General features: G+C 39.3%; 2 protein-coding genes across 3 annotated transcripts in view; both read right to left on the reverse strand.

The window, feature by feature from the left end:
- The window catches only part of LOC147469011 (juvenile hormone esterase-like), a 13,728-nt gene extending 1,812 nt beyond the window's left edge, over nt 1-11,916 (reverse strand). Inside the window, exons 1-9 of one of the 2 annotated variants that reach the window (XM_086550580.1) lie at nt 11,745-11,916; nt 11,263-11,436; nt 9,533-9,697; nt 7,680-7,827; nt 5,863-6,048; nt 1,655-1,848; nt 916-1,066; nt 361-536; nt 48-198 (exon numbers count right to left, since the gene is read on the reverse strand). In XM_086550580.1, the coding sequence (XP_086406706.1) occupies nt 48-198; nt 361-536; nt 916-1,066; nt 1,655-1,848; nt 5,863-6,048; nt 7,680-7,827; nt 9,533-9,697; nt 11,263-11,415 (1,324 nt within the window). In that variant the 5' untranslated portion in view covers nt 11,416-11,436; nt 11,745-11,916. Of the gene's footprint in view, nt 1-47; nt 199-360; nt 537-915; nt 1,067-1,654; nt 1,849-5,862; nt 6,049-7,679; nt 7,828-9,532; nt 9,698-11,262; nt 11,437-11,585; nt 11,688-11,744 lie in introns of those variants that run through there. The other variant, XM_086550581.1, reaches the window with a different exon arrangement.
- A 2,300-nt stretch (nt 11,917-14,216) lies between these two features.
- LOC122267957 (juvenile hormone esterase) overlaps nt 14,217-25,000 on the reverse strand; it is a 12,161-nt gene continuing 1,377 nt past the window's right edge. Inside the window, exons 2-12 of the mRNA XM_086550579.1 lie at nt 24,087-24,285; nt 20,350-20,514; nt 20,086-20,233; nt 19,703-19,888; nt 18,914-19,107; nt 18,554-18,704; nt 17,554-17,732; nt 15,860-16,010; nt 15,008-15,164; nt 14,752-14,866; nt 14,217-14,389 (exon numbers count right to left, since the gene is read on the reverse strand). Of these exons, the coding sequence (XP_086406705.1) occupies nt 14,291-14,389; nt 14,752-14,866; nt 15,008-15,164; nt 15,860-16,010; nt 17,554-17,732; nt 18,554-18,704; nt 18,914-19,107; nt 19,703-19,888; nt 20,086-20,233; nt 20,350-20,514; nt 24,087-24,278 (1,737 nt within the window). The 5' untranslated portion in view covers nt 24,279-24,285 and the 3' untranslated portion in view covers nt 14,217-14,290. The remainder of the gene's footprint in view (nt 14,390-14,751; nt 14,867-15,007; nt 15,165-15,859; nt 16,011-17,553; nt 17,733-18,553; nt 18,705-18,913; nt 19,108-19,702; nt 19,889-20,085; nt 20,234-20,349; nt 20,515-24,086; nt 24,286-25,000) is intronic.

Below are 25,000 nucleotides of genomic sequence, written 5' to 3' on the forward strand. Positions count from 1 at the left end.
ATATATAAAGAGAGAGAGAGTAAGAGAGGGATAAATACGAGACTCACAATGCTCCCCAACAGATGAACATATGGCGTCCGTGAGAGAGAGTCTGCCTCGGTGCTTCAGCTCATAGCGATAGATCTTGGTGTCGGGATCTCGGGCGAAGAGCTGCGAGGTGAGGTCGTGAGGCACATTGAAGAGCCAATCGCCGTACATCTGGAATGTGTGACTGTACTTTATAATCTGATGAAATTTAGCGTATGTCGAGTTTTGTGATTTCCAAAGCAGTATGTGGCGATGCATTGTAAACACCATCCTTCAATAAACAGACTGAGATCGATGCTAGGACAGAAACACAGATTTCCTCCGCGTCATCACCTGTGCAAGTTGCTCGCTGTGTTCTTCGTCGAAAAGCAAGTCTCCCAAGTAGTGCTCGTATATCCTCGTGCACAGAGCGACGGCGTCCTCCTCGTGCTGGCAGTTCAAGCTGACGGGCCCGACGGCGGCGAAGTTGCGTTCGAGGGCCTCGGCCAAGTCCTCTCGGGAGAACAGGGCTGTGGACAGGAAGGAGGTCGAGGCTTTCATTCGGCAATCGAGAGGGAGGGAGATGAGGCATGTCTTAGAGAATATATATATATATATAAATATATATATATTTTATATATATATATAAATATATATATATTTTATATATATATATATATATATATATTATCGTCATGTTTCTTTGTGTGGAATTATTACTATCCGTAAAATCTGTCATGATTACGATTATCATTATCGTTATCACATTCAGATCCGTTTACTCTCTTAACTGTCATTTCTGAGTGAGAAAACCTAAACAAAAACACCATCCTCGAATTCCAACCGCAACATGCAACACAGCGCCTCTTCAACCAAATCAACCAACAAGAGACGGAAATCCCTACTCACGCTTTGCAATGATGGCCCCCTCGTCCCTGTTGACTCCGGCCATGACGTCGACGCGGTTGTACTTCCCTTCCCGCATGAGGCTCGCGGGCTCGTCGGGCAGGAAGTCGCCGTCCACTCGGGGAACCATCGGCCGGGGGAGGATCAGCCACTCCTGCGGGCGGGGGCGTGTGGAGGGAGAGGTAACAGGAGGGCAGGAAAGTGTAAAATAATAATCATAATAAATAAACAAAAAATAATCATAATAATAATAAAACATTACAACCGTATAAAAAAATTTAAAAAAATGGGTGTCAGGCCTTCAGGTTCGACCGACTATGAAGCTGTAAACTATGATGATATAGATATATATATACATATACATTTCTTTTTTTTGTGGGGGGGGGGACTTGAAATTCAACAGTGATAATGCGATTTTCAAGGCAAGAAGTAAAATCTATGAACTCGATACCAAAACCTGCCCAAAGAGTAGATTTTTCACTGATCAGTGATCAGCTTCAGTTATCAAATGTTTTTACCTTGGGTGTTTCTGCTGATAACCGGCACTGTTGAGATAAGCACAAGCTATGCATCGAGACAACGACCTGCAATATTTTCGTCCCAAGCCTTTGGTATTTGACCTAGGATTCATTTCCGTAGTCTTGCTGACGATGTAAACATTCCCAAGGTTCACTGATACAGATAGAATGGCGAAACAAATGGCGTGAAATGAATAAAACAGTGAAAAAGGAAAAGGACTTGCAAAGAAATCCTGCACTGCTGCGGCGATCTCGGTTCCTTTGGCCTGCTGGAAACACTGGGAGAGGTCCTTGCTGAGGGCGGCTTCTGGGCGGCGTAGGATGCAGCTGAGACGAGCGGCCGCCTCTCGCGCGTTCTCGCCGATTTGGCCCGGATTCAGGGCTGTCCCCGACTGCAAAATGGCTCGAGAGAATAAGCCTGTCGAAGAAAAAAAATTATTTTTCACATCTGTCTTCGTAGAAAATGGGATGTACTTTTTAAAAAATATATATATATTATATTTTTTTGTTTTTGTTTTTCAGGCAATGGTCAACCTTTAAGGTGGATAATTTTGTGGTACAGAATGTGCCTTTAAATGAGTTTGCAGAGCTTTCCCCTAAAGCACAGTATATATGTGTATCCATAAACAAACTAATAGATACACATACACACACACACAAATATATATATATATATCATCATCGTTAGCCTGTATCATTCCACTGCAGGACATAGGCCTCTCTCAATCTTTTCCAGTCATTCCAGTCTTGCGTCCTCTGATTCCAGTTTACTCCTGCGAAATTCGTTATTTCATCCGGCCATCTTGTCATTGGTCTTGCCTATCTTCTCATTGTGTCGTGTATTTCCTATTCTATTGTTTTTTTTCTCCACATGTTGTCCTGTCTCCGATATATATGTCCTGCCCAATGCCACTTTTTCTTCTTAAGCCTCTTGAGTATATCCTCTACCTTTGTTTGTTGCTTGATCCATGTGGCTCTTTTCTTGTCTCTTAAGCTAACTCCCAGTATAAGCTTTTCCATTCTCTTTGACCACTTACTAATTTCCTCTCGAGTGCCTTGGTAGTAGTCCATGTTTCTGACCCATATGTTATGAAGGGGAGGACACATTGGTCAAAAACTTTTCTCTTTAGACATAGTGGCAAACGACCTCGTAATATATTACTATGTGTACCGAAGGCACTCCAACCTAGCCTGATTCGCCGCTTTATCTCGGCTCCTCAGGATGTATTTGTCTGGATGAGTTGCCCTAGGTATACATACTCGTTTACTGCTTCTAGTACCTCGCCCTGTATTTGTATTTGCTCAACTGGGATTCAACTGTTGAACATGACTTTAGTCTTTTTCATGTTCATTTTAAAGCCAATATTCAGACTTTCCTTATTCAAATCGCTTAGTAATTGTTGTAATTTATTTGCTGACTCGCCGAAAAGAAGAATGTCATCTGCAAATCATAGATTGCTTAGGTGTTCATCTCCTATTTTAATCCCTTTCTCCTTCCAATCTAACTTCTTGAATACTTCCTCTAAGCAAGCTGTAAACAGCTTCTGCGAGATTGTGTCACCCTGCCTAACACCCTTTTTAATTGTATTTTATTGGTTTCTTCATGCATTTTGATGGTCGCTGTACCATCTCTATATATATCCTTCAATAATCCACAATAGATTTCCTCTCATCCTTGTTTACAGATTGCATCTAGTATTGCTGCTATCTGTACCGAGTCGAATGCCTTTTTGTAATCTAAGAATGCTACACACAGGGCCTTCCCATAATCATTTGTTTTCTCTCTTATTTGGGTTAGTGTGTGGATATGGTCTGTAGTTGAGAATCCGCTGTGGAACCCTGCCTGTTCCCTGGGTTATTTCAAATCTAGTGTATCGATGATACAGGCTGTGATGATTTTTGTGAATAGTTTATAGATTACTGAAAGGAGGCTTATGAGTCACTAATTCTTTAGGTCTTTTGTGTTCCCCTTTTTGTGTATTAAAATTATTATTGCGTTTTTTCCAGGATTTTGGAGTCTTACCGACGCTTAGATATTTCTTAAAAAGATTGGCCAGTTTTACTGCCGCAAGCTCTCCTGCATCTTGAATAAGATCTACACTAATGCCATCTTCTCCTGGTGTTTTTCCTTTTTTCATGCCTTTTAGTGCCCTTTTTACTTTACCATATTGTTGTATTTGTCTCCGTTTGAGTGATATAAGTCGCAATAGAAGTCTTCTATTACTTTGATAATTTGATTTTTATTGCATTCCACCTCTCCATTGCTTTTTTTACTGCATACATTTGGGTTCTCCCTATTCCGAGCCTCTCTTTGTTGCCTTAAGGCTGGTACCGAAAAGCAGCTTCATTTATTTCTCATATGTTAAATTTGCACACATCTTCTTTCTTCTTGTTTATCATCTTAGTCAACTCTGCTGATTCTATTTTGTCTCTGACTGATGTTATTTTCATGTCCCTACACTGTTTCATAAGCTTTTTTGTCTCTGCCGAAAGCTTACTGAACTTTTCTTTTTCGTCTTTACCTCCTATTTCAAATGCAGCTTCCTTTAATATCACACGGAATTGGACGTTCATTTGTCAAGATCTTTTTCGAGAGCTGAGTATTTCTTTCGGATGTTAAGACTGAATTCCGTCACCCTATTCTTAATGTTAATTAGATTAACATGAGGCTTCTGTAGGAGCTTATTTCGTCCCCTTCTTAGCTGTAATTTAACTCGACTTCTGACCAGTCTATGGTCACTACCAACATTTGCTTTCATCTTGTGCAATGTCGCGCCTGTTGGTGATGATGAAGTCAATTTCGTTTTTAATGCCGGATGGCGATTTCCATGTCCATTTCCTCCTGGGTCTCTTTACGAAGAATGTATTCATGATTGGAGGTTCAGCAAATTCTATTAGCATTTGCCCTCTCACATTTCTGGTGCCTATTCCATGTTTCCCAACTGAGGTTTCCCCATCTTCCCCTAGTCCTATCTTGGCATTAAAATCCCCCATGATCGGTAGCTGCTTGCACATCTTCATAAAAGCTCTCTCTCTCATCACTATGACTGCAGGTAGGAATGTGTACTTGGATAAATTTTGGGATATATCTGTTGTTAATTTCAGCATTACAGAGGCTACTCTTTTACACACACTGTTGAGTTCCCTAAGAACTAAGAAACCTACTCCTAATTCTTGTTTACTATCCAGGGATTTACCTCTCCAATATAGTGAGTGTCTATCACTTAGTAATAAGTAATAGTAATACCCCATTTAATAAATGAAAATTCCTCAAGCAGTGGCAAAAGATCAGATTCTGTTTTCAGAGTCCTTACATTGTATGTGCAAAGATTCATCATGATGCAGCCTGGGTCTAACTGGATATTTTTAGCACCCTCTGCTCCAGAGCGATCCTGATCGCCGCCGTGACCAGGGGCTCTTTCGCATATATATATATATATATATATATATATATATATATATACATATACATATATATATATATATATATATATATATATATATAAATATATAAATACATAAATATATATATATACATATATATACATATGCATATATGTATATGTATATGTATATATATATACATATTTATGTATATGTGCATGTATATGTATATATATATAAATATATATATATTTATATATATACATATATATACATATAGTATATGTATATATATATAATATATATATATATGTATATATATATGTATGTATATATATATATATATATATATATATATATATATATATGTATATATATGTATATATATGTATATATAATATATGCATGTATGTATGTATACACGTACACACGCACACACACTCACATATATATATATATATATATATATATATATATATATATATATATATATATATATATTATATATATATATATATATATATATAATATATATATATATATATATATATATATATAATATATATATATATATATACATATACATATATATATATATATATATATATATATATATATATATATATATATATATATGTATGTATGTATGTACACACCAATAGGGAAACTGCATATTTTCCAATTGACCTTAATGCTAATTCAAAATTATATACTGAACAATTATCATAAATCGTGATTCCATAATTAAAGATTCCCCGTTCATTAACAACCTGATGAGAAATGGAATTTACCCCTTGGCTCAAAACTCTCCTCAACATCTCACTGGGAGACTCTCGTTACTGCGTCGTCACCGCCCAGTCGTCACCGCCCAGTCAGTCGTCACCGCCCAGTCGTCACCGCCCAGTCAGTCGTCACCGCCCAGTCAGTCGTCACCGCCCAGTCGTCACCGCCCAGTCAGTCGTCACCGCCCAGTCAGTCGTCACCGCCCAGTCAGTCGTCACCGCCCAGTCAGTCGTCACCGCCCAGTCACAATCCACACCTTTCTCACCCTTTGATTTGGGCGACAGAATGTGGCAGTGGACAGCGACACTTCCGGCACTCTCCCCGAAGAGGGTGACCCTGTCGGCGTCTCCCCCGAAGACGTGGATGTTGTCCTGCACCCACTGGAGTCCTACGACCTGGTCCTTCATCCCGTAGTTGCCTGGCATGACCTCGTCCTCCGTGGACAGGAATCCTAACGTAGGGATTCGAACGTGTTTAAGATAAGGTCAACTGAAAGTGGGTATCTTGCTAGAAACGACTTCCGTATTAGTTGTCACTGATGCCTGATTGAGCTTCCTTCTTAATAGTAACTAATATTAATAATAATAATCAATATTGATTAAGAAATGACTGTTGTTCAGCTTAGGAGTGGAAAGACTTTGCACAAAATCCACTAAAGGAAACATTCACGCGTGACTAAAACCTCTCCCTATAAACCTCAAAAAAGCCAAACACACCCATTCTTGAAATCTTATGACCCTCTCCTGGTTACATAAATCTAGCAATCTAACCAGTGTAAGGTGGCCAGATGTTGCATCTCGCGCTCTCCGCGAGCAGGCGCGTCTCTGCTCCCGTTCTGGCTGTCCGGGCCGGAGAACTGGACGTGGCCTGTTACCAGTTTCTTTTTTTTAACTTAATATCTTTAATTTTTATTTGTCATTCTTTTAGTATTATTTTCATTTTAACTAGTTTTCTGTAATTACTTTTATTATTTTATATGTATTGAGAGACCTCTTAATGAATGGTTTTATTAGGTACTAAGTTTTATTTTTATTATTTTAACACGTTTTATGTATTTTATATTTGCTTCGTTTTATTCATTTTAGTTTATGTTATGCTTTTTAGGATTTTATGCATTTTGTTTTACATTTATACTTTTCTTTTATGTTGTCTTTTTTCTTCAATTTTATTAATTATAATATTCTTAAGATATGCCTCTGACGTCACCGAGGCAATGTAGACGTTTTTTTTCGCACAATAAAGCAGAGACGGTCAGACAGTCAACGAAGGTGTTTCCTGTACCCAGCCCTCCAGAGTATTTAACCGGCTGTGTTGCCATTTTTTATTATCTGTGTCGAGCCAAGGAAGTGAACAACGGGGGATACGATCACGAAGATAAGAGCTAAGTACAGAAGTGTGTGACATTCTTTGCTTAGGAGCGGGACGTGATCTTAAAAGACCATTTTTATTAAATAATTTGAGTAGTTCTTTTTATTGAACTTGGCTGGATTCCTTTTACTTAATCTTTTTTATACTTCGTGGTAGGAAGTCTAAGTGTTTTTATTTCATTTTAGTTCACCAGGCTTTTATTTTTCTTTTCTGCCGTATTTAGATTTCAAGTTTAATTCTTAAGCCTTCAGCAGTGATCTAGCTGATGTAGCCTTTGTTTTTATTGGTAAGCCTTCTGCCGGATACTCCACTCTGGAGTATCTTTCCTCTAGTTTTAGTATACGGCAGCTTTAATCATTTTCAATGCCTTCTGCACATGTTTTTTTTTTTGTTGTTGTTGTTTTTTTCATATTAGTATTTTTCAATAAGTTTTAGAATTTTGTTTTCTTAGGCTGAGCATCAGAAAGAGATTGTCACGCTGGAATACACCCATGCAATTGATTCAAACTCCCTCCCCCACACTACCACTTTCAGGGGTTTTGAATCGACAGGGGTTAGCCAGGCCCTTAGCGCTTGTTTCCCTGGCCAGCATCAAGGGAGGGCAAAAACGTTTTCACTTTTACTGGATGAACTGGGACGGGACCCCTGGGTTAACACGGACATCACACTACACTAGCAGCAGTAGAAGAACTAGCAAAACATCACAATCCTCACCTAGAACACCCAATCTGAACTGCAACACAACCAGCACTATGTTGTGGTTCATGAGGACATATGGCAGATAGTTGTACCCGCCGCCGCTCAAGAACCCTCCACCATGCAACCAAACCATCACCGGCAGCTTCTCTTGGGGTTTCTTCTCCTGCAATGCAATGGTGGGGGAGGAAGGGGTCTTAGGAACTAGTCTTCTGAGTCAATACTGGTTTTCTTATGGCAACATGCAAGGTTTCTCTTATGATTTCACAGTAAATATTCTAGGCCACATCTCGGAAGAATAAAAAATTATCGTTGGAAGATTCACATCACATCTATGTGATAAAGAAACGTAGTGGATTTATGTTGGTGACCTAGTTTAACCCCTCGAGGTCAATCAGAGTCTCATATTGCAATATTGACCATCATAGATAAACTAAATACAGTTGTCAGGAATAAAATGATGAATATCGAGCAAAAGAAAACTAATGTATTAATTGTTTCCTGATATAAGGATTTAAAACGTATGGATTAACTAATTTCCTGTAAGTGATAAACGAGAAATCGCATATGATACGAACAAATTGTAGCGAGTGAATTTTCGAAGACCCCCCGCAAAGAAAACGACTGTGCTTGGGAGCAAGGGGAGAGGGTGCCCTCTGTGCGGCTGCGCAGACTGAAATACCGATGTAATAGTTACGGCGTTACCTTTCCCACCGACATGAATATTATAACTTAATTAAGCATAGGGAAAATATACACACTATGTAGCGCAGGATAAAAGCGCCCTCTTTGCTTAAAATGACGTCACTGCGCAACTGAAAATGCGCACGTAAGAACAATAGCGACAGAACCGCCACTCGGACCAGAGACGCCATTATAGAAACATCATTTTAATATTAATTTTTACATTGTTTAAGTGTTCATCTTTTATATATTTTATACGTACTTTCTGTGAGACGGTGAATCGACATCGGAGGCTACAGAGACGGCAGTTTATATTAAGGTATTGTTTTTATATTGATCGTGTTTAAACTATTAAATTATTATTATTTAAACTGTCACTCCTATAGTAAAATACAGAACCCGTATGCTGAGTTTTTCCTAGAACCCTTTTATTTTGTTTTATATTAACTTTGGTATTTTATTTCGAGTCAAGTATTTTATGCCATTTTATTTTTATAAATTATTTATAAAACAATATCAGCATGTTTGACTCTCGGGCCTAAAATGTTCACGAAAAGGGCCAAACGCTACCATTTATTTGACCTGGACAATGAAAAATAAGATTTGTTAAAGTAATAAATATAAATGAAAGTGACATGAAAATGAATAGTAATGAAATGTGACATTGGAATAAATAGCAATGAGATCATTAAATAATGAATAACGAGTAATGAAAGATGAAATTTATGTCCGCAGAGTAAAAGGACTATAAGAGTTAAAGCAAATGCTACAAAATAACTAAAATCACCATTTCAGAATATTATAGATATACTCAGACTTTGCGTTCAATTAAAGCTTACATCTAGTAGAAAGTCAACACTAATCATTTTATATGAATAATGACGCACTGCAAACAAATTAAGACAACCCCCCCTCCCATTATGAAAAAAATCATTTCATCCACCGTCGATAGCAATATCCATCCGTAATACTAAAAAAAGGGTCCCTCCCTCTCGTAACCAGGACAAACAACTACCAGTGATGCCCCCCCCCAAAAAAAAAAAAAAATCAATCTCATTCCAAAAAACAAAGAAAAAAAAAACTTAACCACCACACAGAAACACACTCACAACCCCCCCACCCCCCACCCCACCCCATACGCAATTAACACGTGTCCTCAAGTTCGCCCGACAGACCAACTAACCAACCTTCGGCGTGAAGACATTGAGGTACAGGCAGTCCTCCGCCCCAAGCATTTCGTCCGGCCCAAAGGTTCGACCCAAAAGCAATGGCCCAAAGGGGGTCTGGAGGCTGGGAGGGGGCATCCTTGAGCCATCCTTTATGCCGGGCCACTTGTCCACCGGAACAGGATCCTGGAGGCATAGCAGGAAGGGGTCGAGGGGGGTCTTAAAAAGGGCGATTTCTTCTGAGACTGAGGATGATGGTGGTGGTGGTTATGATAGTGATGGTGGTAATAATGATGATAGTAATAATTATAATAATATTAATATTATTATTATTGATAGTAATGAGTGATAATAATAATGATAATACTAATACTAACAATGATGATAATGATAATAATGATAATGATAATGGTAATGTTAACAATAAGGATAATGATAATAATAATAATGGTATTAATGATAATGAAAATCTAATAATAATGATGATGATTTAATAATTATGATGAAAATTATTATAATAATGATGATGATGTTGATGATGATCGTAACGATGATTATGGTGTTGGTGTTGGTGGTGGCAATCGTGAAGATGATGATGATGATGATGATGACGATGATAATGGGGTTCGTGATGATAGTGGTGGAGGTGGTGATGATCGTGATGATGGTGGGGATGATGATGATGATGATGGTAATATTGTTAATAATGATAATATGATAATGATGACGATAATAATAATAATTATTATAACAATAATAACAATAATAATGGTAATAATGATAATAGCAATGACAATGATGACGATGATAGTGATAATTTTAATAACAATAATAATAATAATAATGATAATCATGATGATAATGGTAATAATAATGACAACAATAATTATAGCAATGATAATAATGATGATAATAATCATATTACTAATAGTGTTAATAATAATAATAATAATGATAACAATAATGGTAATAATGTCAATGATAATAATAAAAAGAAAAAAATAAGAAAAATAATAATAATCATAATAAAAATAAATGGATCCTTTCAACTAAACAACAAGGAACTGAAACAGCCGATACAGTGTGTACGTATAGTGTAAATAGGAACCCATTTCTACTCTAGTTTTTACTACTGTCTTAAGGGAACAGGAGTAATTATGATGAAAAATAAATGTTTTGATGTCAAGAAGGAATTAAAAAGATAATAATAATGAAAAATATTCATCAAGCTAAACTTATTAAAGTTAATGACATGACATGACACAGAGGGTAGTCATCATAAGGGCATTGCTCCCTTCAGCTGTGCTATTTTCGGAAGGTTTATTTCATTCCGTTTAAAAATTGGTACATCAGAATTATTTTTCTGTAAATAAACTTGTTTATTTATGTCAAATTTGGATCTCTTTCTTTCTCTCTTTCTTTCTTTCTCTCTCTCTCTCTCTTTCTCTCTCTTTCTCTCTCTCTCTCTTACTTCATCCTTTTGAGATGTAAGTAGCCACTTGTCTCATTAAACTTGTTAAAGTCAAAGTCTCCCCCCCCCCCCTCTCTCTCTCTCTCTCTCTCTCTCTCTCTCTCCCTCTCCCTTTCCCCCTCTCTCTCTCTCTCTCTCTCTCTCTCTCTCTCTCTCTCTCTCTCTCTCTCTCTCTCTCTCTCTCTCTCTCTCTCTCTCTCTCTCTCTCTCTCTCTCCCTCTCTCCCTCTCTCCCTCTCTCTCCTCTCTCCCTCTCTCTCCTCCCCTCCCTCGTCTCCTACCTTGAATCTCAGCTCCCCCACCGGCGGCTTGGCGTAAGGAATGCCGTAATACGAGAGGAATTCTTTTCCTTTGGTTGACAGTTCCTCCTTGCCAGACACTAGTCCATCCTTCAAGGTCACCACAGGGGCGGCTCTGCTAACTGCCGCCGACATTACCAAGGCTACTACAAGGCACTGCAAAAGGAGAAAGTATTTTCACTAATAGATACACACGTAGGATGGCCATTTTGGCTTGATTATTGTCGCTGTGTTCTCTTCTCTTCAAGGGAAATTTCCCTTTTCTTGAATTCGGAAGTTTAGTATCAAATGGTCGCAACCAGAACCTCTTTCCTCTTGTCGATAAGGAAGTCGTTGATTTTCCTTTATCGTCCTATTATCTATTACTTATCTGCCTTGATCGTCGATACTGTGGACAGTAACTAGTGCTCACCGTAGCGATGGAATTCAGAATCAAAAGAAAATAATTTCAAGGAACAACATACCCGTGCGAGTGTCCAACAGAATTTGTATTATCGTGTCCCTGGTCTTGACTGCGCATCACTGCCAGACGTATCCGGGGAAATTTCTTTTCTGAAATTCTTAATACAAAGAGAAAGGAAATATGACATTGTATGATCGTAAGAGCTGTGATCTTTCATGGATGATTAACCGTATTAGTGACTCTTGTTTCTTTTAATATGGCTTATTAAAATTATTATTCTTATTCTGCAGCTGAGGTCGGGGATGTGGATTGCCGGTGTTAATAGTAATGCGATCTGTTGTCTCTCTATCTATCTATCTCTCTCTCTCTCTCTCTCTCTCTCTCTCTCTCTCTCTCTCTCTCTCTCTCTCTCTCTCTCTATTTATATATATATATATATATATATATATATATATATATATATATATATATATATATACGTGTGTGTGTATGAGCACACACACACGCATGTGTGTTTACATGTGTATGTGTATGTATGTGTGCGCGCACGTGCGTGCGTGTGTGTGTAATCACCGTGGTGTCGTGTGACAAAATATGTTAAAGTACAATGTATATATATCACATTCTGAGAAGGTCAGTTCAAGGTGAAAATGCTGGTGATTGAGCATCGCTACTTCCTATTAAACCTAAATCAGCAATCATGCTAGTTTTACTTCTGGGTTATATGACTTGCAAGATCTCAGAGGCAACGAGAGGACACGCCGTCCTATCTCCTGTGTGGAAGGACTTGTGGTTCCCGGAGTAGCGATGACGTGGTGATAGGAAGTGTCAGATGGGGGGGGGGGGGTAATGTGCAGTGTCAGATGGACAGCTGTCAATACACATTGACACCTGTCCATGTGACACTAAGCATTGACACCTGTCCATCTGACACTAAGCATTGACACCTGTCCATCTGACACTAAGCATTGACACCTGTCCATCTGACACTAAGCATTGACACCTGTCCATCTGACACTAAGCATTGACACCTGTCCATCTGACACTAAGCATTGACACCTGTCCATCTGACACTACGCATTGACACCTGTCCATCTGACGCTACCCATTGACACCTGTCAGTGCGGTCAGATGTCAATGACAGGTGTCAATGCTTATTGCCAGATGGGAGAGCGTTAATGCGTAGTGACAGATGGGCAGGTGTCAATGTGTAGTGTCAGATAAGGGAGTGTCATAGTCTCTGACAGTACTTACCAATATTTGTATATATAAAGACTATTATCTATCTATAATATGAACTAACTATTATTCTTTATTAACTATTATTAACTACATGACACTTTGGTTCCTTATAGTTCTATGCAAATGAATAAACCGGTGTTGAAGAAATCAAAGGGAACCGGGGTGCAACTAGCAAAGGATGATATACATAAGGAAAACAAACACATAACACCGATATCTAATTTTTAATAAAGTATCATCGGTTCAGATACGCAAATAACAAAAAACAAAATATAACAAGCTGTAAACCGTAGCGCACATTACTTATCGTAAATATATAAATTTCCTTCTGTCTCAATCCCTCGTGGTTGTCACTGGAATAAAGAAAATCAAATTAATTATGTAAACCAACCAGGAGGCGACTGTGGCATCACTCTATATAGTTCATTGCAAGTCTTCCGCCAGGGATCTATGTCTTACAGAAAGAGTTCACTTGTTATATACTTATAGTTATAGCATATAGACAGAAATAGATGCATAAACAGAATTAGAAAGGATAGGTTTAGAATATTAGGAAGATGTCTCCTTGAGCTGTTTTGGTCAACGTGTTAAGATCAATGACCAGCATTTAGCGTCTTGGAATGACTGGAGGTTTTTCGACTGAATTAATGAAGATGGTTGATTTTGAACTGGCCTTCTCAGAATGTAATAGAGTTGGCAAATGATGATATATGCGTTCCCATATAACGTATTTTGCTACGTCATGCGATGGTGAGCTGCCGGTCAAACAGACAATGTAGACCCTTCTATGAGAATAGTAATACCGCCCATTATCACTTTTGATACTTTTTTTTTTTTTTTTTGGTTTTACAAATAATACCTAAAGTTAGACACACACACGCACACACATTATCATTATCAATGTCAAAGATATCAAAATCAAACACCGGAAATAAAAGACCTAGTGAATAATAACACAGTGACAGAAATGTATCTAAAAAGCTTTAAATACTCAGCTTATGAACAAAACGCCAGGGTGAGCTTTGAAAACAAGGTCTGTTGTGATATTTTGTGAAGCAGAACCGAACAAATAATTTGAAACAGGCAAATATCGTTTGACATTATTACCGAACTTCTTAGGAATATATATTTCTACTTTTAGTATAGTAGTTAGGAAAATATCTAAAACAAAAATATACCAATATATTGCATAGTCATCGTCTGATTAGGTGTAAGTATGTTAAAAGGTTTTTGAAATTTGTTTTGCAATAGAACTATCAGACGATCGAGAAACAACAGATAAAGTTCATAACATAACGAAAGTATAAACTAGTAGCCTTACCTGCACCACGCTTATAATTCCTGTTCTTATATCATCATATTGTATTATATGACGCTCATATTCACCGTTCCTAATGGGACTACATGTTCAGGGTGGAAAATGAGGTTCATTTTCGATGGCAGAGAAGCGAAGAAATCCCGCACCTGGTTGATGAGGGAAGGAAAAGGTTTAGGGGAGTCAGTAGAACGATTGAAAAAATAATGTATATATGTGTACGCATCTATATATGTATGTATGTATGTATATATATATATATATATATATATATATATATATATATATATATATATATGTGTGTGTGTGTGTGTGTGTGTGTGTGTGTGTGTGTTTATGTATGTGTGTGTTTATGTGTGTTTATGTGCATGTGTATGTGTATATATATATATATATGTGTATATATGTTCGTGTGTCTGTGTGTGTGTGCGTGCGTGTGTCATAAATTACTGTATGTCAACTTGACTTTCTGTGAAAGTATCGAGATAACAATACACAGGAAGCCGTTCACCTCCTGTCGCCGGTCGGCCTCCATGGCGGGCGAGGGCTCGAGGGCGAGGTAGCGGAGGTCGTCCTCGGTCGCCGCCTCCCACTTGAAGCCCAGGGAGTCGTCGGGGGTCGGGTTGCTGGGGGGAGGGGGGAGGGAATGAGCAACCATGTATGTGATTAAAGACACAGTTAATTAGCAGATATGTGAGCGTGTGTAATATGTTATACGTTATAACATATATGTTGTATAAGCCCATGCGACTATGCAAAGAAGTTACCCGGTGGCGGCGAAGTTTGTCCACGTGGCGGTGATGACGTCCCTAAGGCGGAGGTCCTCGTGGCTCTGCAGGTCCGTCGGGCGGTCGGCCAGGTGTCTGCGGACGAGGAGCGGCCCGCCGGCGAACAGGTAGTACAGGTCGTCGCCATGAGGAACCCCTGGGGGAGACGAGGGGGGGTGGGGGGTGGGGGAGGTAGTTATTCCATTACCTCAAAACCCTTTGATGTCAACTTAAAGATTCGTTTATTTTTTTTATTGACTCTATTTGTACACATACCGTCCATATGAGAGGTATATATCCACACTGCATCGATAAAATGTATGCATATTAAAGATCTGTTGTGGTAGTTAGGCCTACGGATCCGGGACACTCAAAGCCCCTGATCAGAACATCCTTCGTAAATAATATCATGATTACAACCCCCCCCCTCCCTGATTGTGTATATCGTTTGGAAAGACCCTCCATGTATGTGTGTATGTGCGTGTATACGGTCTTCCGGACATGGGGAGTTAGAACTTGTTACAACTAGAAATATAAGTGTAATCAGGTTAGATATGTATGAGGAGCTGAAGTAAGTGGTTTGTACTACTAGTCATTTCGATGTTGCAGGGCCATAGTTCGCAAATATCTTTCTTTCGTAAATGAATTATCAGAAAAAGGAAAGAGCCAATGCAAATTCAATCATAAACAAAGTTTAAAATGATGTACCTTTCGAATTATTTCACTCTACCTCTCCCCATCCCCTCTATGTCCTTCCACTCGCAGTGGTAATGATTATCTTCACAATCCCTCTCCAACGCAACCAATATACCAATCCAAATACCACTCTTAATCAAGTAACGAACGACTCACAGTGCCGCCCTCTGTCTGCGTTGAAGAAATCCCCCATGGACAGCTGAGATCGGTGGACGAGTTCGTAGCGGAAGGTCGTCAGACCGGGGACGCGGGAGTGGTAGAGGGTCGTCAGGTCGTGCGGGATGGCGAACGAGTGGTCTGTGCTCAGCTGAGGATAGACGTTTTTGTAACGATAACATGGCGAAAAACTCATTGGGTAATATGGTGTATGTGTAACAGTATTTGGAGTAAATAATTGACTGACAGGTTATGTAGAACTAGGATAAAGCATTCACACACACAAACACACACACACACACACACACATATATATATATATATATATATATATATATATATATGTATGTATATATATATATATAATAATATTATATATATAATATATATATATATGTATATATATACATATATATATATATATATATATATATATATATATATATATATATATATATATATGTATATATGCATATATATAGTATACATGTATAGGCATATATATATATATATATATATATATATATATATATATATAATATATATATAATATATATATATATATATATATATATATATATATATACATTATATATATATATATATATAATATATATATTAATATATATATAATATATATATATATATATATATATATATATATATATATATATATATGTATGTATGTGTGTAATATATATATATATATATATATATATATATATATATATATATATATATATAATATATACATATATGAATATGAGAAAGATGTTTGAATGCAGTAACGCATTTTAATATATATATATATATATATATATATATATATATATATATATATAAATTTTTACCTCCCTGACCGGGACTCGAACCCGCGCCGTAAGATTGACAGGTACGGTGGTGAGACCGTTCGGCTACTCGACCCGCTAAAAAAAATGTCCAACCAGACGCCTTAAGAGACGTCATGGAACTTACCTATGTGTTCTTAGCAGAGCAGTGATAGCGAATTTTCACGGACAATTCCCGCGAGCACTCGGCAGCAACGGAATCACAAATTCAAGTCCCAAATCAGGTTACCGAGGTTATATATATGTGAGAAAGTTCCATGACGTCTCTTAAGGCGTCTGGTTGGACAATTCTTTTAGCGGGTCGAGTAGCCGAACGGTCTCACCACCATACCTGTCAATCTTACGGCGCGGGTTCGAGTCCCAGTCAGGGAGGTAAAAATTTCTCTATATATATTAAAATGCATTACTGCATTCAAACATCTTTCTCACATATATATAACCTCGGTAACCTGATTTGGGACTTGAATTTGTAATTCCATTGCTGCCGAGTGCTCGCGGGAATTGTCCGTGAAAATTCGCTATCACTGCTCTGCTAAGAGCACATAGGTAAGTTCCATGACGTCTCATAAGGCGTCTGGTTGGACAATTCTTTTAGCGGGTCGAGTAGCCGAACGGTCTCACCACCATACCTGTCAATCTTACGGCGCGGTTTCGAGTCCCAGTCAAGGAGGTAAAAATTTCTATATATATATGAATATGTATATGTGTGCATGTGTCTGTGTAAGAGAGAGAGATAGAGAGAGAAACGAGTAATTCCGATTAAACTTGCCTCTACAACGTGGCCATCAGTGTAAGCAGGAAGGAACGTAGCAATACTGGAGAACACAACATAGTAGAGAAGGTTACCTTAGTGATCTCTTCTATGTGGTCACGGTCGACAGTTAAGTGGCTAAGGTAGTGCTGGTAGACCTTAGTGCTAAATGCAACACTGTCTTGAACTTCAGGGCCAACCATGAGGCTCAGGGGGCCGATGGTGGAAAAGTTATTTTGTAAAGTAGGGAGAAGGTCCTTCCGAATCAGCATTGCTGTGAATGAATATACTTTTTTATCGACGTTTGGTGTTATTTAAGATATATGAGGGTATTTTTAATTAGTCTCACCTCTCTGGTGGAAACCACTCTAACACTATTGGGTGATGTAATAAAAGAGCAGTCATTCACTGGCTTCTAAGTTGATTTTATTGCCATCGCTATTACGTTAAAAAGTTACGGACGGATAGTGAGGAAAATTACGAGTGGGTTGTCTGTCTCAGGAGGCAATTAATTAAAACGTGGTGTTGATCAGAAGTAGATGAATAGATGTGGGTTAGATTAAGAGAAGATTTCTAGTAAACCATATATGTAAATTAAAGGTCTGACTGGTATGTGAGTGTGTGTTTATGTGCAAATGTACATCACAAAACTGAAAGAAAACGACTGGGACAAAATTGCGAGGTTCTGGGCATTTTTTTCCTTGTCAGTGATTGAGGTATTTGGGAGGAGAAGAAATTCACACTATGCCTTGCGTGTTGCATAGATCTGAGTTTGCTTCTTTATTGCAAGAGCATATGCATGATTCCATTATATTAAGGGTTCATGAGACGATTTTTCTACATCTCAAAATCCCTCATTATTAGATTTTCATTTTTTTATAGATAGATGTCATGTCAGATTCTTGAAGATACAACAAGGAAAGGGGATAACCATACAAGTTGCATGTTATTTTATAAATACACTTCACATTTGAAAAAAAATCTATTCCCTGGTGATCCTGTGTATTGAAACGTTGTAAATCCTTGACTCGAGCAATCATTCGTCCTCCGTTTTATATCACCTTATGATTAAAATAATACAAGAACACCACTAACGGTTCGTTATTAATGCCCCATCCTCTCTGGTGATGCCCGCCATGAGGTCCACGTGGTTGAAGTCTCCGTCGCGCATCAGACGTGCGGGATGGTCCGGCAAAAAGTCCCCGTCGACACGAGGCACGGCGACTGGCGGCAAGATGAACCATTTCTAAAGGAACATGTCAGCATATGAAAGTGTTAGTAAGGTTATAGAAAAATGGCACGGCGACTGGCGGCAAGATGAACCATTTCTGAGGGAACATGTCAGCATATGAAAGTGTTAGTAAGGTTATAGAAAAATGGTATTCCCGCTATCAAGTATATGAAGTCCCTGCAATATCGGTCAATGGATTTTTTTTTCTGTCAAATGTTGCTCACCATGAAATCCTGGAAGCTTGCGGCCAAGTGGCGTCCTTCCACTTTCTGGAGACAGGCGAGGATGTCGTTGCTACCACCGCCTTCGGGGCAGCCCATGGCTCTGCCTACTTCCTCCGCCACGGATCTGAGACCTTCCTGTCGAGCCCATGGCGCCAAGGCCGACCCTGACTGCATGATGGCTCGATGGAAGAGGCCTAATCGGGATGTAAATGGGATATGTGTACTAAGGCTGTATGCGCTTGTAGCACTGGATTTACATGAACACTTTCGGTGCATTTAAAGGGGTGAACGATTTTCTGATGGAAATTTGGATTGTTTTAATATCTAGCATTGGACCCGAAATAGATTTTGATTAATAAACGTTTCAACAATATCCTGTGTGTTGTCTAGGTAAAAACTCTTAAAAAGCAAGACTTAAGGTCTCCCGAAATACACAAGATGTTTGAAATGATAAACTATAATAAAAAATAAAAAAAAGAAACTGTAATCTTCCTCCAAAGTTATATTACACGTAGTTGCACATATATGTATGCCTTACCATTATTTAAAAAGAAGCATCTTTAAAAAAACACAAAATTTAGAAGAAAGAGAGTGACTGAGAGTTGATCAACAACGCAGACACTCGTCATCGTCCTAAGAAAAGTTTCTTGAGGGCTACCTTGTGATGTAATGGCTCAGGGGGAGGGGGGGGGGTAGTACGCCATCCCCTCTCATAGGCCTTGGTGCACCTCCCGAATGAACAATGCTAATTCCTGTGTGTATGCAATTTTGACCAGAGGGTTGCCTCACCTTTTGACTTGGGCGACAAAATATGATAATGGACGGAGGCAGCTCCTGCGCTCTCCCCGAAGATGGTGACCCTGGCGGCGTCTCCCCCGAAGACGTGGATGTTCTCCTGCACCCAGCGGAGGGCGAGGGTCTGGTCCTTCAGACCGAAGTTGCCTGGAATCACCTCATCCTCCGTCGACAGGAATCCTACAGAGAAAATGAACAGATACAGAACGCAAAGCCTTCAGAAAAATGAGCGAGTGTACTAGAGGAATTACATATACAATGAAGTGAAAAATGAGACTCAAATTTTTGAAAATCATAGAGAAAATAAAAAGACATTTTACATTCATTATAAAAAAAGCAACCTGAAATAAAATAACGGTTCGACTTTAATTAATTACCTAAAATGCCGAGTCTGTACTGCAAAACCACTAACACAATGTCATGGTTCATGAGGACATGAGGTAGGTACTCATGACTGCCGCCAGCAAGGAATGCTCCTCCATGAATCCAAACCATCACTGGAAGCTTTTTATTAGGCTTTATTCTCTGTCAAAAAATCAAAAAAGAAAGAAAGAAAAAATCACTGACATAGCAAGTACAACAATACCATAAATCCACCAGATACATCAACGACATGTTAAGCAACCCCAAAGTAGAATTACTTTTGGCGCGAAAACGTTGAGGTAGAGACAGTCCTCATCCCCGCGCAGGTCAGCCGAAGGTAAGATGATTCCCATGGCAGAGAAAGCCAAGGGCACGAGGAGACAAGAGGTGGGCTTCTTGGACCCATCCCGCACACCCTTCCAGCCTTCTGCCTTAACCGGGTCCTGTAAAGGAGGGATTAGCTCTTACGAACTCCCAACTCCTTGGAAAACATCCTAATATCACTCCTAAGAGACCTGGGTAAGTCCTTAAACTGCAACCTGTCCTTGGTAGAAGACAATAAACTCCCCCAGGACCAGCCTGTCTAGCTGGTAGCACCTGGTTTGGCCCCTTGCTCAGGGTAACGAGCGATGGCCAATGGTTGAATCAGCAGGAAACTGGTGATTTCAAGCAGATGAGCTACGACCTCAGAAGACAACGGTTGTGTTCTACAAGCGGAAGATCCTCTGGGATGGGAGGTGGTGATCTCTAGAAACTCACCCGGCAGAAGGCAATGGCAAACCACTGCTGTACTTTGCCTTGTAAATCATGGAAATGCACAACTCACAGAGAAAACCTAACAGCATAAAGGGGGTCTTGTCAACCGATAACGATCCCTCGCTCGGTAAGGTCCCCTATGTGCGACAGATAGGACCTGATCGTCATCAAGCTACTGTCCGCAACAACAAGGAGACACTCAGAATTGGAACATGGAACGTGCGCACTTTGTTTCAAGCAGGAAAATTAGAGAATGTGACACAGGAAATGAGTCGAATGAAGATCAACATACTTGGAATCTGTGAAACTCGTTGGAAACATAATGGTGACTTTCAAACAGATGATTATAGAATGCTTTATTCAGGAGGCGATAGACACGAAAGAGGTGTGGGTATCATCATGGATAAAGAAAGAACCAAATGTGTGATCGGGCACTGGGAATTGTCAGACAGGGTAATGATGGTAAAATTAAAAGGAAGCCCCTTCAATATTAGCATAATACTGGTATACGCGCCAACATCAGACAGCAGTGAAGATGACATTGATAAGTTCTACGAAACTCTTGAAGAAGCAAAAGGGCAATGCAAATCACAAGAAATCATTATCGTGATGGGAGATCTCAATGCAAAAGTAGGTCAAGATGAAAGTGATGGCGATGGAATAATTGGGAAACATGGACTTGGAATTCGTAATGAAAGAGGTGACAGATGGGTACAATGGTGCAAAAGACACAACCAGATTATTACCAACACATGTTTTCAAGATCATCCCAGACGACTTTGGACATGGAGAAGTCCTGGAGGAAACATCAAAAATCAAATTGACTATATAACGATCAACAGTAGATTCAGAAAGGCAGTTAAACATTCTAAAGCATTTCCTGGAGCAGATTGTGGAAGCGACCATATTCCAGTAATCTGCAAGCTCTTCGTAAAACTAAAGAATCTGAAAAAGACAAACGTTACACCGAAACTGAAGTATGAGGCACTACAATCCGACCTAAGATTGAAAGAGACATATGCAGTAGATGTAAAGAACAGGTTTGAAGTACTATCTCAAGAAGGGGAAACTAAGTGGGAGTCTTTCAAAAAAGCTTTAGTTGAAGGTGCAAATGCAACAATTCCTAAACAAGAGAAGAAAAATAAGAACAAATGGATGACAGATGAAATCATTGATATGATGAAAGAAAGGCAAAAGATCATGAACAGAAAAAGTCCAGAATACAAGAAAGCAGACAGGGAAATCAAGAAAAAATGTCAAAAAAACAAAGAAGCATGGGTATCCGCAAAATGTGAAGAAATTGAAAGGTGCAAAAATAAGGATTCATCTTCCATGCACAAACACATCAAAGATCTAACAGGAACAAAATCCTGCTCTTCATCGGGATGTTTAAAAGCTAAAGACGGCACAGTCATAATGGAAAAGGAGGAAATTTTGGAAAGATGGACAGAATACATAGAAGACCTCTTCAATGATGATCGAGGAGAGAAACCAAAAGTCGAGAAGAATATGGAAGGGCCACCGATTCTAAAATCAGAAGTGCGTGTCGCAATAGGAAAAATGAAAAAGAATAAAGCACCAGGACCAGATAAGATAGTGACGGAAATGATAAAGGCACTGGATGAGTTTGGAATTGACAAGATGACAGAGATCATAAACGAGATTTATGACAGTGGAGAAATACCTGAAGAACTGAGTAAATCAATATTTATAGCTCTGCCAAAGAAACCGGGAGCAATAGAATGTGAGTTACACAGAACAATCAGCTTAATGAGTCATATCATCAAAATCATACTGAGAGTTATCATGGAAAGAGCAAGAAGCAGAATAAGGCCTGAAATAGGAAATGTGCAATACGGTTTTGTACAGGATGCAGGACCGAGGAATGCAATTTGGATGGTGAGAATGTTGTCTGAAAGAGCTATAGAAATGCAGAAAGATCTATTTATGTGCTTCATCGACTACACAAAGGCCTTCGATAAAGTGCAGCATGAAGAACTATTAAGGCTTTTACAAGGTTTAGATCTAGACGGAAAAGTCATTAGGCTGATAAGAAACTTATACTGGGAGCAAAAAGCATGCATGAGAGTAAATACACTCCAATCTGCAGAGGGGTACGACAGGGATGCGTTCTATCACCAGACTTGTTCAACTTGTATAGCGAAATGATACTGAGACAACTTGAGGACATGCCGGGATTCATACTGGGCGGCCATAACATCACAACCTTCGGTATGCAGATGATACAGTATTGATTGCGGAGTCAAGGGATAATTTACAGGAATTACTCGACAAAGTAATTGAAGAAAGCAAAAAGAAAGGTCTGACCATAAATTGTAAGAAAACGGAATGCATGGTTGTCAGCAAGAAAACTGTAAAACCACAATGTATGTTGCATGTCGGTACCTATAAGATCCAACAGGTGGAAAAGTTCAACTATCTAGGAAGTCTCATAACTGACGACGGGAAATGCGATAGAGAGATCAAGAAAAGGACAGGTATGGCAAAGGATGCATTTCAGAAACTGGGGAAAATTCTTAAAGATCGAAAGATGCCTGCTGATACCAAACTATGAGTGCTGGATTGTTATGTAAACTCCATCCTTACATATGGCTGTGAATGCTGGACAATATCAACTCAGATGGAAAGAAGGCTTGAGGCAGTAGAAATGTGGTTTCTAAGACGTATCTTCAGAATATCATGGGTGGACCACGTAAGCAATGAGGCTGTACTACGCAAGGCAGGGGTAGAACGAATGTTGATGAAGAACATCCGAAAGAGACAGCTCGAATTTGTAGGACACATTATGAGGAAGAACAAATATGAAAATCTGGCTTTGACAGGACGGATTGAAGGAAAAAGGAGTAGGGGCAGGCAACGTATCACGTATTTGAACAGTTTAAGTACTTGGATGGCAGGAGGGATACCAGAAAGCGAAAGATCAAGAGTGATGGGATTGGAAATGTTGAAAACATCTAAGAATAGGGAGCTGTGGAGATCCATGACCGCCTACGCCCTCAACGGACACGGCACTTAGAGAGAGAGAGAGATCACTCCTAACATGTAGGATGTTTTAACGAACGCTCCTTCATCCTAGAATCGTTCTTTGCAGAGAAAAATTGGGATAGCTGGCTAGGTCCACAGTGGGCAGCTCGGAGTTCTTGTGTGTTCTAGCTAGCTGATAATCAAAGCATTCGTGTTCGTCCCTCTCAAAGGAAGACATTCCAGGATGATGACTGCCGGATGCCTTTAGTACTACCTTGAGTCTGAGTTCTCCTACAGGGGGCTTGGCGAAGGGCAAGCCGTAGTAGGAGAGGAATTCCTTGCCCTTCGTGGAGGTCTCAGTGATGCCAGACACCCGCCCCTCCGCCACTGTTACCAAGGGCACGGCGTCCCAGAACGTCAGAGCCGCCATTGCAACCACCAGGACTGCTACGATCGCGGACAGCATTTTGGCGCTGAAAAAAATAAATAAAAATACAAATTGAATAAATAAATGGCAGCTCTTTTCGATATTACTTGAAAGGGGAATTTAACCCGGGTTCGTTTCCCGGCCGATGCACCACCTGCGCCGCCGACATGGGCGAGGCGTCCACGTCCACCTGCGGCCCCTTCTGCACGGTGGTGACGAAGCCGGCGCCGCAGGTGGACATGGACGCCTCGCCCATGTCGTTAATGGCAATTTTTTTTCTCGAAATTTCTTGAAAAGGGAACCTAATGGCAATTCTTTTCGAAATTTCTCCAGGTAAGTCCTTGGCATTACGTCTTCCAGCACCGGCATGAGACAATGCCAACATGACGATTTGGATTGTGGATTAAGTCGATCAGCCTGAGCTTCTGACCGACCTGACTATGATGCCATGATCCATCAGACATGGAATATTCCTTATCCTATCACGGGCAAGATTTCTAGAAGTCAACGTGCAACACCCACAGACAGGCAGATTTTTTATGAATCCAAACTTTAAAAGGACATGTTTTGATTCAGAGGAAATAGTCGGCAACTGTAAAGAAATTCAGAAACACTGAAAATGTCTGTGTCATGTCAACATTGTTCTTCCTATATACTGTAATTCTAGTTATGTTTGGGGTGCCTGTGGGTACGTGTGGGTATTATGTCTGTCTAGTTTCTTACTTTTACTACGAGGATTTAAACTGATGTTACTAGGGAGC

The sequence above is a fragment of the Penaeus japonicus genome, unplaced genomic scaffold (genome assembly GCF_977035675.1).
Source record: "Penaeus japonicus unplaced genomic scaffold, GWHDUDI00000001_assembly GWHDUDI00000024, whole genome shotgun sequence".
Classification (NCBI taxonomy): Eukaryota; Metazoa; Arthropoda; class Malacostraca; order Decapoda; family Penaeidae; genus Penaeus; species Penaeus japonicus.